This window comes from Poecilia formosa, unplaced genomic scaffold (genome assembly GCF_000485575.1).
Source record: "Poecilia formosa unplaced genomic scaffold, Poecilia_formosa-5.1.2 Scaffold264, whole genome shotgun sequence".
Taxonomy (NCBI): Eukaryota; Metazoa; Chordata; class Actinopteri; order Cyprinodontiformes; family Poeciliidae; genus Poecilia; species Poecilia formosa.
The window spans coordinates 513,441-527,176 of NW_006800203.1; the positions used below are offsets into that span (position 1 = coordinate 513,441).

The following is a 13,736-nucleotide window of genomic DNA, read 5'->3' on the forward strand; positions in this document are numbered from 1 at the left end:
ATGGATGGATGGATGGATGGATGGATGGATGGATGTCATCTAAAGAGGGGAGTGGAGGAGGATTCATTAGAGAAACACATTTATTGTGTTTTTTCAAAAAGAGGGATAATTTTTGATTAATCTGTCAATATGTCGCTCTGATATTAGCATATTGAAAAACAGCCAGTTCCACTAACTGACATTATTAAACTAAACTGGATAAAATAAAATGGATTACCTGAGACTGTAAAGAACTTTACCGTCGGGGTACACTCGCAGCATGACATTGTCTGTGGTCGTGTCATGTGTGAATGACTTCTTAGAATGGACAAAAAACATGTCAGGTACCCATATCTTCTTCACCAGGCGGCCATCGAAGGTCATGCTCTGGTTGGTGTTGCTTTTAAATGACAAACGATCGTCTTTCCAATAGTGTCTCAGATACAAGGTCATAGTGAAATCCTTAAGAAAGGAAATGAAAAATTGCTTTTCATTGTTGCTTCAAATAGTAAAGTGCAGAGAGCTGTTTCACAATTACATACCATGTCAACCTCTGAAATTGCATCCAGGCTTTCAACCTGAACATCCACTCCAACTGGGACAGCAGGCCCTAGAAAAACAGGATACAACTGTTTATTTATAAAGATCCACTGACCTCTCATTTACATCAGTGTTATGAAAAGGGTGCAGATGTAACCCAGGAGCCTCATTTGGAGCAGCTTGGATTATCTATCTTTGTTTTATTCCAACTGTTCTGATTTAGACAATGACTTCTGCTTTCTATTGCCAAATCCCCTTAAAAGCTGGTGTGTGCTGATCCCTGGATCCTAAGCACCGAATCGGAGGCATAAGTGCTGTAATCCCAACAGACATGAAACCAACTGTTGTGTGTGTATATATATATATCTCAACTGTTTGATATTTGTAGAGCATAAAAAATGAAATAACACGTGTATATTACTCTACACTCCAAGTTTCTCCAGTCTACATAAGTGTAAAGGGAGCACTGTTAGATACGCATTCTGACTGTTCTTGATTCAGTATGATGCTGTTGTAGTCAGGAGTTGTTCTCAGCAGGATGGCAGATGAAACTGCTACTAACACATACAGTTTTTGCATTTCTTTTGTCAAAATGATCTTTGAGGAGGGAAGAGAGATCAGATCCCTCATTAAAGCCTTTTTACCATGTGAGTATTCCAGTCATTAACCCTGCAGTTAGCCCACTGACAGTGGATTTTTAAATGGTACCTTCAATATTCATTAGCTTCAAATGTAGGGATCCAAATAGTTTGTGGCCTTGTATTAACATGGTCCATGGCCATTTAATGAATTTCTTTATTCATTCCAGGTAGGATGGATTGCTGGTGTAAAGTCAATGTCACAACTCAAGTGACTGTCTACTACCCATCCAGGAGCAGTGAGTACTGCAAGTCAGTGACTTGATGCAATTTGCTGAGCTTCCTTAGACCAGGGGTGTCAAACTAATTTTCATTTTTATTGTGAGACATATCCAGATCATGAACATCCTCAACGGCCGGTTCAGTTCATGCCAAAATGTATTAATAAAACCCATAAACAAACTGTTAAAATATTAATAAATAGCTGCCTCCCCATTTGATGAGTATTTCTTCAAATGAAATCATATTGAATATCTTTTCACACTGATGTAATTTGACAGCACACAAATAGCAACGGTTTTGGTTTGATTAATAGAATAAAGTTTAAGAACATAACTGTTATTTTGAAGGTTCAATTTATGTATCCTTGTAGGACCACATGAAAACATGTGGGAGTCAGATTTGGCCCCAGGGCCTTTAGTCTGACACATACTGTATGTCTTAGACAGAAAACGTTTTATAATTTAAAAAACTAACTGAGCTCACTGTCCTGGTATATCACAAAGATCAGTTGGGATGTGTGCATGAGTGAATTGAAATGACTTTTTGGAAAGTGCCTTGAGACAATATTTGTTGTGAAATAGCACTACATAAATAAATTGAACTGGATTAAATATTACACTAAAAGTTTGCAGACATTCATGAAGGCCACAGTGATTTCTAAGGCAGGGATGTGGTGGCAATTTTAAGTTAAAGAGAGAAACACTAAATATGTCCATTAAACATGTGACCTGGCATATCATCCTGTCCTGTGTAGACTGACTTAAATTCATCACCAAAAGTGTGGCAGATGGTAGAGGACAGTTGTGGCTCTTCTGTCCTGAGCCACATGTTTTATTTCCCTGGAAAACAGAATGTACTCCTGATTTTTTCTGTCTGATTCATCTCTGGTTTCTTGATGGCTAAGAAGAGGTCAGTTTTGCTGACCCAAGTAACTATACACTGTAAAACATCTCAGCCACATTTATTTGTGTCTACTATCTTCTAATCTATAAGGCAAATAAATTTAGTGAGGTTTAGATTTTGAACCTAAATGTGAGTTTGTGAAAGACAAACTTAGAGTAGTAAGTTGTGTTAACTTTAGTCAAACCTCTAAAAGGTAATAAACTAGAGTTTTTAGGTTAGCGCTGTGCTGTTTAACAGAATTTATTATCATTTCAGAAGTTTTGTTCTTGTAGTTTGAAACAATAATTTGAATTATCCCAAAGTAAAATAAGTAGTTATTTTAACTTGATATTAGAGAAATGTGTGCCCTTTAACTAGGTGAAGAAAGTTTTTCCTTGCATATTGTGAAATAATTATTAGGTATAAAACACAGCTTTAAATTAAAACTCACAATTCAAGATTAATGAATTGTCTAAACACAATGTTTAGACAACTTGTCTCTTGTTGTAAAATCAACTTCATGAACTTTAATTTCTGAGTTAAAACAATACAGTTTTCTTGTTGACTTAAATTTCATGTTCAAGGCAGCAGGTGGATTTTCATTTTCAAATTAAACCACCTTCAAATGTTTTAAAATGTAGGGTTTATTCCTATCTCTATCTTCTAGATGCTTCATGTCATCTTTTGCTTCTGGTTGGTCCAAGTGGCCAGTAACAACCCATATGACACGGTCAGTTATAGAGCCAGTGACATCCGTAAGGAGGCCGTTGTTCACAACAGCTTCTCCTCACATCCTGCAGTGCTTCAGGAACATCCAGCTCTGAAGTTGTGCAGTTCATTCCCAAAGCAAAATTTGTCCTTATTAGGACAAACTTTGCTTTGTCCTACTGCCTCAGTAGTGTTCAATATGCTGCGAAATATATGGAGAATGTCCCAAGAGAGTCTCTGAGGCCTGGATTGGCTGACTGCTTCAAATAAGGAGTCTTCTTATAAAATATGTACTTAGTCTCATTAGCCGGTAGTTTTAGTATCTGTGGAGTCATTTAGGCTATAGCCTTTAACTGAATGAAGTATTCCAAAAACTCCATCTGAGACTATGAATCTATAGAGGAATCCAAGTGAGAGACTTCACTTCACAATGACTCCAGCTTTGAGTCATAGAGCAGATTAAGATGGCAGTTATTGAAATCGAAAGCTACAGACAGGCTGCTCAGTAATTAATCACTGGCTTGCAACAGCATGGTTCCATCGTAATCCCACACTGTTATGTCATCTTCGCCAGCCAGGACTGGGCGCTCTCACTACTATGTTAATAAAGAACTGAGTCTGGAGAGCGTATTTACAGTCGAGTCTATAAAATCAGCTGGATATTTATAAGCAACACACCTGAAAACACATCATAACCTACGAGTTTCTGTACAGAAGTTTCCAAAAGGTGAGCCGCCTTACCTCCAAACCCTGGTCGCATTGTGAAGTCGTGGTCATCTATCCTCAGCAGCTGCTCTGACTTCGTAGCCCTGGCTTTAGTTATATCTGGACTTCTCTTGAATATCGGGCTGAGAAAAAATAAGGGAAACTTAAATTTTTAAAGAAAGAGTGAGAAAAAATGTCTTTAGGGCCTTTGTTTTATCAACACACTTCCCCTGTTGGGCCCTTTCAGAATCTGCTGGGATTTTAATCATTTTAAGGCCATAGCTGATTTATTTATTTTTTTAAAGTAGGGGTTGTGAGTTGATGTTGTGTCAGGGAGGGTGGGTAAAAATAAAACCTTCAATCTTCTGACTTCAAGAAAAGCCCTCAACAATTGAAGTTCCTTTTTCTAATTCAGCTTATCTCATATAATTAGACTGATATTAGAGTAGTGACCTGAACCCACAGCAGTTTCTAAAAATGTGTCAAACTGGGCTACAGAATCTCAGAGGAACCAAAAACTAAGTATGTTCTTTGGTGAGCAAACCTAATAACAATTCAACTGAGTCTTGGATGTTTAACATTTTGATACTTTTATTAACTTTTTACTTATTCTTTCAAAATGGCTGCTTCTTCAAAAATAATTTAAGGTGAGTGTTTTCTAGTTCTTTACACATAAAGTTGTTCAACTAGTTCATTGTATTTACCATTATAGCTTTCCATATTGAGGTTGTTCTTCACAGGCAAATAATCTGATGAATTTCCTAATTCTAAAGGCTGAGGAAGGATTATATGGGGTTTAGTGAGAAACATGAAACTGGGCCATCTGTCTCTGTAGATACCAAAAACAATGGTGTGATTAAAATGTTGACCTTATGCCTCAAAGTCCACTATGCTTCTTTAATCTCCACTTTCAACTAGCCTCAGTTATACTCCTAATTGAACTAAAAATAGATAAATACATAAAAATACCTGCCAGTCTTGTGACTGAGTCCTAGTGGAGACATCTCTTGTGTCAATCTGAAATAAGAAAAAAGACAACATTTTATTATGCACTATTAGATAACATTATAGCAATAAGGGAGCTAGAAGAGTAATGGTCTAACATTCATGTATTTCTGAGAAACTCAACAGAATTTATAAACTACAGTAACATTTATGTTGTTTATTAATTTATTTAAATCTCTAACAGTCACATTACATTAGAAAAACTACTTTATTCTTTAGAAAGTAAATACAAATCTAGAATGTTTGGCCACCAAAAAGCACAAGAATGGAAGAGACAAATGTTTACAGTTGTTTTAAACGAGCCACCCTTTAAATTGTTTTAATGCAAAACATTTGATCTGCTCTATAGAAGCAGCATTAGATGTTCAGCTGCTCTGAAGTCTGTTTGACATCTGATTCTCCACTTTGTGATGCTCTGAACCTTTTCAACATGAGACAGATCTGAGATGCAGACAGGCCCAGGCCCAAAGCTCTCCCATACACAGATTTCTTGTTTCACATTAGTCACAGAGAAGTCTGAGTATTGATACTAAGGATCATGTTGGTCTACTGTCCACTGCCATTTACACTCCACATGAAAAGCATATTTCAAGTGTAACCCTGCAGAGTAACTATTGTTAATATGCTTATCAGACACAACTGTTAAGAAAACTTAATTTATTATGTATTCTTAAACCAATAGACGTCTTATTGTTGTGTTAATGGAAGAAAGTAATTAATACTTTTTAATTTGCTGCCATAGTGTTGATGTACCATGGGCCTCTCTCCCTGGGTGGATATCTGTAGATGGGGTTTCCTACAGAGGTCGGTGGGGAGCTGACAGGAGGGCATTTATACCCTGGACAACTCCCTTCACTCACTCCATCATACCTCACATGCAGAGCCTTAGGGTGCAGGCGCACATCACAAAGAACATCACCATAGTTGTGACCACATAAGTTCCTAAGGTTCAGGATGACATGAAATAGAACTGCAACAATTTGTAGTAATCCATTAACCCCATGAAGCAGGCTGCAGCTTCACTGAATAAATCTCCAGTTAAAACCAGTAAAATCATCTAATCTTCTCAAATCTGAAATCCTCTGACAACTGCACTGCAGGGAGACAGACAGCCTTTGACTGTGGCAGACCATTAAAACATTTTAAAGATCTTTGATTTGTCCAAGTAGATTGAAAATAGGGTTTTATTTTTAGCCCTTCTTCTGATTGTTTGTTCCTCCAACAGTTGTACCAAAGATACATAGAAAGTTCAGGAATAGTTCAGGAATCTATGTAATCTATGTAACAATCATGTCAATACTTGACAGTCAGTTTCAAAAACTACAATGTGTAAAAGCTTAATGGTTGTTCTCATTTCAGAGTCTATTTCTTATTCAGGAATTATATTTGTTATACAGGATTTATTCTTTCCTATTCTCAGGAAAACAACCTCTGTCCCTGAATGTCACCTGACCCGTTATGAGACAGGAAGATGCTAGCAATGCTTCATGATATTGTGACTCTACTAAAGAGTTCATTGTTCATTCTGTAATTTTCCCAGCTGGAGAATAAGGAAAGAGTTTTACTCTTGGTTAGAGTTTCCGTATTTTATCTTGTACTGTATTTTGCTTTGAGTTTTCTCTGCAGGGTGTCTGGGCTCTCCTTACAGATGGGGTCAGAAACTTGGTCAGCAGGATGAACTCAGAGTCGAGCCTCTGCTGCATTTTGTTTTGAGTTTAAAGATTATTGTTGCATGGTTCTGTGTGTTTTTTGTTGTTGTCTGTAAGGGTCCTGTCTGGCAGCAGGGCACTCAGAATTATTGTCTGAGTGCCAAAGTGACACTCAACAAATTTACTTTCACAAGTTTTCATCATGATGCTCCACTTGAAATATATGTGAAACTTTATGCAATGGATACAGAGACAAAGAAGAAATGAGAAAAGAAAGGAAGAAAGGTTGGGAAAGTTTTAAAGAGTTTGTATCCTTGCAGTTTTTCCTCCATGCACCTTTTCTTTGCCCCACATCTCTGAGCTGCAACTACATCACAGGATACATGAAGTTACAGTAGATTGAACCTGTGAGTCTATTTTTGTTCTAAAGTAGGGATCTCTTAAGCTTAATTTTGTGCACATAATCTCTTGGTTATTTACAAGTGCAAGTCAGAAAGACCTGATCACTTTGGGTCTTTCTGGGATAGGCACAATCAGCCTTGAGCTTTTGGTAGCATAATTACTGAGAATTGAGAGTTCATTCCAGATGTCATACTACAGTTCAAGAGTGACTTCAGCTGATTTGATGAAGGCAGAATATCCACTTTCAGATGTGAGCCCAAAATCAGCAACTGGAAGTAAAGACAGTCTACTACTTCAGGATCAGCATCTGATGTGAGACAGGAATAAACAGGTGGGGGAGATGAGACAGGAAATCAGCTGGGTAGTTCTGAGAATCTGACTGTCAAATAACATCACGATCGAAACACAGCAGGCAGGCAGCGCAGCGGATGGTACGCATACCAGTCCTATTGATTCATTTGGTGGTTTGTGCGTAGAGTGAAACCTCAGCCCCATAAATATGTTCTCCAGTACTCTGCATCTGACACAGAAGGAATAGCTTTTTTCCATCAGTAGAGTACTTTTGTCCTGTTGCACACAGTGTGCCTCCTTCTGTGCCACCTGGGTTATCATACAGCGCCCAGCCCACAGTCACTTGCATCAGTAGAGGTCACAAAGGAGGGTCAAACCGTGCCAGAGGAGACTAATCACAAGGAGGTTTTTTTTTAAACTTCTCTAAAGCTTGTTTGTGTATCTGAATGTCCATTAGAATGTTGTCTAATGGACAACATTCCTAGGATGAAGAAACCTAACCTAAAAACCAGAGTGATGTCTTCCCATGAAGCACTGCACTACCAAGCAGCTGCTTGACAGCAATGATATCCACGTAGTTTTCCTTAAGAATTTCCATCATCAGGTTCTGACAAGCTGAAAGAACAGAGACCAGTCACTGCAGAATGTGAAATGATCATACCTACTGTAGTAAAACTTGTCAGGTCTGTGCTATCTTCATGTGCGGGCAGTTTGTAGTGTCAAACATCAATCACAGAAAATATTTTTGCACCTTACAAGAAGACAAACAATTAGCTTGAGTTGCTTAAAAAAAACTGGGATCCACTCAGTTTTCATCATCACTCTCTCAGCACAGTAGGAGACACTTCTTGCAAATGTTATGCCCCCTATTCTCACCGCCTGATGCCGGTTGGTGAGAAAGTTCTTGACCCAAAGGCACATTACGTTGAAGGTCATGCATCATGGAGCTTCACTATCAGCTTCACCAGGATGATGGTATTAAATCCTGAACTGAAGTCGATGAATAGCATCCTAGCATAAGTGTTAGGATGCTGCAGATGTGTCAGGGCTGTGTAATCCCCTGTGGACCGATTCCTCCTGTAGGCAAACTTTTGCCTGTCCAGACCAGCAGGAAGGTGTTTTAGGATGAGCCTCTCAAAGCACTTCAAAGTGACTGGGATTTATTTCAGATCTCTTTGGCCTTTACTGTAGGCTAACTTGTCAGATGACCGGTAGGCAGCATCATGGGCTCTGAGCAGGGACCGCACAGTTCCATCCATCTACAGCTTCTGATTAGGTAAACCCTTGATAGTTTTGGTGGGTAGGACAGCATCTGTGCAAGACTTCACATAAGACAGAACCTCAGATCTAGAGATCTGAGCTCTCTTTAAAAACCTATTATTGAGTTTTAAACAACAACAGTCCTGAAGTGATGAGGAGGCCTCCTCAGTCCAGAACTGAATAGTTCTAATGGCGGGTTTTGAACTACAGATCAGCTGTCAGTAGGTGGGGATGAGTTCAGCTGTGATGTGGTCAGACAGTCCCAGATGTGGACCTCCAGCAGCCTCGTATACCCCTTTGATGTTACAGTAGACCTGATCCAGGATATTTTTGTCTGTTCAAAAATTTATGAATTTGGGTAGCACAGTCTTAAGTACTGCTTGAGTAAAATCTCCTCCCACGATCACAACTGCCTCAGGGTGAGAGTTCATCTGTCTGCTTATCGGACAGTAAAGCTCCTCCAGAGCTATTAGTATTAGCTTTTGGGGGAATATAGACAGCAACCATCAGAATGGAGCAGAACTCTGTTACCAGCAGAAAATGATACACTTGTTATATGACAGTGGACAGAGTTTTAGTGGATTGTAAGTTATCCCGGATTGTTTAGTTAAGTACTAGTCCAGAAATACATTCTGTTTTTCAACCTGGTGTAAACAGAAATTGTAGACTTGAGTGGACATTAACTATAGATGACAGACACAGTAAAGGAGACATCAACTGCAAAAAATACCCATTAGATGAATGTAAATGTAAAATGTGTGCTGCATTGTGTTTCTTTCTTCTATTTGTAAAAATGATCAAATGTAAATAAAAAGTAATGCAGTGCCACACTGGGACTGCGACATCTTATAGATGCTGTCTAGAGTTTAAAACAGAGCAAAGCTTTGGTTTGCATGTTAACTGTTTTTTTTTTCTGACATTAGGAAGATGCGACCTTTATTTGTTCTGTGATTTATTTCTATTTAATTGAGTTATTTCTGGAAATTACGTAATTTTGGTTCTATAGTGAAGCACTCTACTTTTCAGAATATTATTGTCAACGCAATCCTAAACCTTCATACAACTGGAAATCAGAGACATTATCTCTGAAATGTCGTTCACTTTGCACTGACCTGATGTGTCTATACGGATGCAGACTTTGCCCTCTGGTGCGCTTGTGTCCGGACACCTCGACCATCCAGAGCAGCACGCTGAACAGAACCACATCCGTATGCATGACGTCCACAGCCACAGCCTTCTGCTCCAGAACGCTCAGATGTGCAGCCTACTCCAGAGTCTGTCAGTGCACAGGCCGGACGCTCCGAGCATGACTCGCACCGAGAACATAGTAAGAATGCATACATAAACGTCAAAGTCTTTAATCTCTTAGACGATAGGGATGCAGTTAGCCTGCAAATCTGCACGAGTCAAATGGCACGGATTTACTCTGTGAGCGCCGAGTCAATAAAACCGCGGAGCACGTTGATCCTAATGGTGAGAGAGGTGGAAAGCTTTGGACAGAGTTACAGTCACTTGATGTCATTTCAGAATCACCACTTCTACACCAACTAAAGATGCATTGTTTTCACAGTGGGTGGGACCCGGAGCTCCCGTGGAAACCCCACGCCTGCAGCAGGAGAGCGCAGGACGCGGCTGACCGCTGCACCTCCACGCCCCTCCTCGTTGATCTTTCCTCAGATTCAGTTTGTCTTACACCAGGACTCGGACCTTATGATCCATGATCAAAAACACATTAGGGCATTGCTTTGCCCCAGTTTGTTTCAATTACCAATAAGTGGTGTATAGAATATTATGCAACAGTTTGATAATCCTGTTGGCTACAGTACGAACAGTGGATGAGTAATTCCACAGGGTTTTTCATCCCATCAGTATATTTCTCTGGTCTACCTTCTTGCGCTGGAACAATAAATAAATAGACCTACAGTTTATTTTATCACGTTCACTGTTTCATTGTATATTGTAAGTTGCAAATTAAGTAAAAATGCAGATATACACCAGACATATAATAATAATAATAATAATAATAATAATAATAATTAATTAATAATTAATAATAATATATTTTTATTTCCTTTATTTAACCAGGTAAATCCCGTTGAGATCCAGATCTCATTTTCAAGAGGGACCTGGGCAGAAGTCTGCAACACAACAAACAACAACAATAATAATAAGTAGTAATAATAACAATAATAATAATAACATCAACGGTCTTAACTGATGTTAAAAAAAAAACCGAGACTACTTTTATTAATAAAAATAACATGTTTAAAATTTACAGACTGTAATTTTTTCATACAGAAAAACGTGCAATTATTTTACTGCAAAATCATAATGTGAGGATTTGAGTTTTCTTTGTGTTTACTTTAGGTTTCTGTGTCTATTGAGTCTCCGTGTTGTCCTGTCTACCCCTTGATTGTTCCCAGCTGTGTCTCGTTTCCCTGATTATCCTCTGTGTATTTAATCCCACGTGTGCCTTGTTGGGTCCTTGTCTAGCTGTCTTGTCGCTTTCGAGTCTGCCGTCATTGTATTTTTGATGGTTGCCAGTTGTGAGCATTAACCTTCCACTCAGTCTGTGCTGCCTGGATTTTAGTATGTCTGGATTCATCATTAAATCACCCTTTATTCATTCCAACCTGGGTCCTCAGCAACATCCTCACCACCTCTTCATGACACATAGTTACTATTTTTATTACAAGTATTGAGGTGTTAATCCTTCCAATTAAATTTAGACATTTGTTTCTGATTGTTAAATCAATTCCATGAACTTTAATTTCAGAGTTAAAACCAAAACTATTTTCTTGTTGACTTTAATTTCATTTTCAAGCCAGCAAGTGGACTTTCATTAAGTTATACCAAGTTACTTATATTGCTTGTTTGTAAATAATTACTTTTGAAATGATACCAAAATATATATTCTGTCTTTAACATGGAACATATGAAGGTCACAGATGTTTACCTAACAGCTCATATAATAAAAACACCTGCAATTCTACCTGTATGTTTCTTCTAGAATTACTTCAAAAAATACTTTGTGGGTTCCACATATATTATGCTTTTAAGAGCCACAGAAGATATGTGGACATGATACAATTTGTGTGAACGTCTTCTTGGTTGTTTGTTCTGTTGAAACACCAATAAACAGCCTGTTTAATGCAGTGCAGCATGGATCTCCATCAGTCCCATTTGGAAGTCTTCCTCTTCATGTATCTCTCTCCTTCGCTGTCTATCGCTTCATAAAGCTGCTGGTCATTTTCTTTCATGGCGTGCAGATAGCCCAGGTAACCCACGCTCAAGGTGATGGCCACCAGCCCAAATACCATCACTGGTTTATTCTGCAAAACAACACAGCTCCATGTTAAAAGCCTGACAGGGGTGTTATCACATGGTAATAACATAACACAATCCTACTAAGATCAGCCATCCACAGAGCTTTTATTGGGTCAGTTTTAACGTTTTCAATAGAGTCATGGCTCTGAAACCTGCCGTTAGAGGAGATGATCGCTGAGAGCCAGCGATCATGGTCAGGCCAGCAGATTAGGAAGTCTCAGACTGGAGTAGAGTTCCTGTTTCATGCTGCATAAATGCTCCACATTGAGAAAGGGAGGGGAGGGGGATCGATCAATCAATCAATCAATCAATCAATCAATCAATCAATCAATCAATCAACCAACCAACCAACCAACCAGTGGGCGTCAACTACAGAAGTGTGCAAAACTGCCGAGAAAATGAGCGAGCCAGCAGCAGAGGCTCCACACAGTTAATCTAAAACTTTCTGAAATCGCGCTACCATGTTGTAAAACTATAACACTTTATTTCTCTCTCTCTCTCTCTGTGTGTGTGTGTGTGTGTGTGTGTGTGTGTTAGGGTCTCACCGGTTTTATGAAGAGTTCAGGATTGACAGCACGGAACAGTGTGGTGGTCTGTGCTCCTCTCAACCCAGGCGTCCGGAAGCCTTTCTCCCCGGCATTCTCCTTCCCCTTATCGGCTTCTTTTTCCAACATGTTCCCTCCAAAGCACACAGAACTCAACGGGAGAAACCTGACAAAGGATCTCTAATGATCATAATACTATCCCAAATGACAGATTTGTTTGCCTCACAACATTGTCACTTGTTCTTCTTCTGGTTTTCCTCATGCTAACCAAGTGCAGACTGCCATCTGCTGGATTTAAACAACATTCCGTTTAAAGCCCGATTTTACCCCGACTCCCGGACGGAAAACGTCGAGTTGCGCGGTCAGTGGGTCGGGCGGGTTGACACTAAAATCTACTTGTCTGAGAATGGATGGAGACTAGATTCTGTGTGAGATGGAAACAGGCCCGACTCGATCTCAACCGAATCTCTCACAGTCGTGACAGATTTTTTTAAATATTCACAATACCAGACTGGTATTTTGTTGTGAAAGATTCAGGGACCACAGACCAAAGGAGTTTAATCATACCAGTAGGTTCCGGTAACAGAATATATTCTCAGAATTTGGACGGGCTATATTTCTGTTACACTCCATAAAATGAATCAACGGTGGAGAGGAAAAGGGGCCGAAATATGAGCCACATTTAACAGCACTGGTGCTGTGCAGCACAAACAGAAAAGGCAAATGTGAGGGATGTAGAGAAAAAGGGGGGGGGGGAAATGTGGTACATACATGCAACATATTTACATACATAGAGTAGGGCAAAGAAGAATTTAATCAGCCTACTTAGAAAGATGAAAGTGTAATTTTCATCATAGGTATACTTAAACTATGAGTAAAAAACAAAATCCATTGTAAAGAATTTGTAAATTATGGTGGAAGATAAGTATTTGGTCAGTAACAAAATTTCAACTCAATACTTTGTAACATAACCTGTGTTGGCAATAACAGAGGTCAAATGTTTCCAGAAAGTCTTCAGAGGTTTGCACACACTGTAGCTGGAATTTTGGCCTATTCCTCCATGCAGATCTCTTCTAGAGTATTGATGCTTTGGGGCAGTCACTGGGCAACACAGACTTTCAACTCCCTCCACAATTTTATGGGGTTGAGGTTTGGAGACCAGCTAGGCCACTCCAGGACCTATTTCAGTAATATTTTCTAAACAAAAGCTGTACAAATGGAAAATTATCAGCACAAACGTAGCACAGTTGATTGATACCAATTGTGTTTGAGAACTTGAATTAGGTGGGAGGCTGGTTGACATTTCATAACCTCTGGAAACCTTTACTAAAATTTAAAAAATGATAGGGGCACAAAAATAGTTGCTGCACAGACCAGTACAAACGTCTGACACCAATTTTGTTTTATTTGAAGATGGCTTAAGGACAACTTCACTCAGGATTGACCAAGCATGCTACCTGGTCTGCACACTGGGTGAGGAAGATCAACACATTCCACTATTTTTTTTAGAATTAAGAGCTGATCCATTCAGAGCAGAATTGATCCAGCATCTTAAAATTATATCATGTTTTCCTCCAAAAAAA

At 39.1% G+C, this 13,736-nt stretch overlaps 2 protein-coding genes across 2 annotated transcripts in view; both read right to left on the bottom strand.

Moving 5' to 3' along the window:
* LOC103150855 (gamma-aminobutyric acid receptor subunit rho-1) overlaps nt 1-10,247 on the bottom strand; it is a 17,438-nt gene extending 7,191 nt beyond the window's left edge. Inside the window, exons 1-5 of the mRNA XM_007570614.2 lie at nt 9,394-10,247; nt 4,644-4,691; nt 3,711-3,817; nt 522-589; nt 218-441 (exon numbers count right to left, since the gene is read on the bottom strand). Coding sequence (XP_007570676.1) covers nt 218-441; nt 522-589; nt 3,711-3,817; nt 4,644-4,691; nt 9,394-9,497 — 551 coding nt within the window. The 5' untranslated portion in view covers nt 9,498-10,247. The remainder of the gene's footprint in view (nt 1-217; nt 442-521; nt 590-3,710; nt 3,818-4,643; nt 4,692-9,393) is intronic.
* A 632-nt stretch (nt 10,248-10,879) lies between these two features.
* Nucleotides 10,880-12,488, bottom strand: smim8 (small integral membrane protein 8). Its single transcript, XM_007570615.2, has 2 exons — nt 12,154-12,488; nt 10,880-11,613 (listed from the first exon to the last, which is right to left on the bottom strand). The coding sequence occupies exons 1-2, from the start codon at nt 12,280-12,282 to the stop codon at nt 11,455-11,457; spliced, it is 288 nt and encodes a 95-aa protein (XP_007570677.1). The 5' UTR covers nt 12,283-12,488; the 3' UTR covers nt 10,880-11,454.
* Between the last annotated feature and the right edge of the window lie 1,248 nt (nt 12,489-13,736).

Bases quoted from the DNA above. Each gene is read 5' to 3' on its own strand.
- smim8 (XM_007570615.2), bottom strand. From the start codon at position 12,282: ATGTTGGAAAAAGAAGCCGATAAGGGGAAGGAGAATGCCGGGGAGAAA. The intron at 11,614-12,153 runs GTGAGACCCTAA...GTTGTTTTGCAG, and splicing joins CTGAACTCTTCATAAAACCG to AATAAACCAGTGATGGTATT.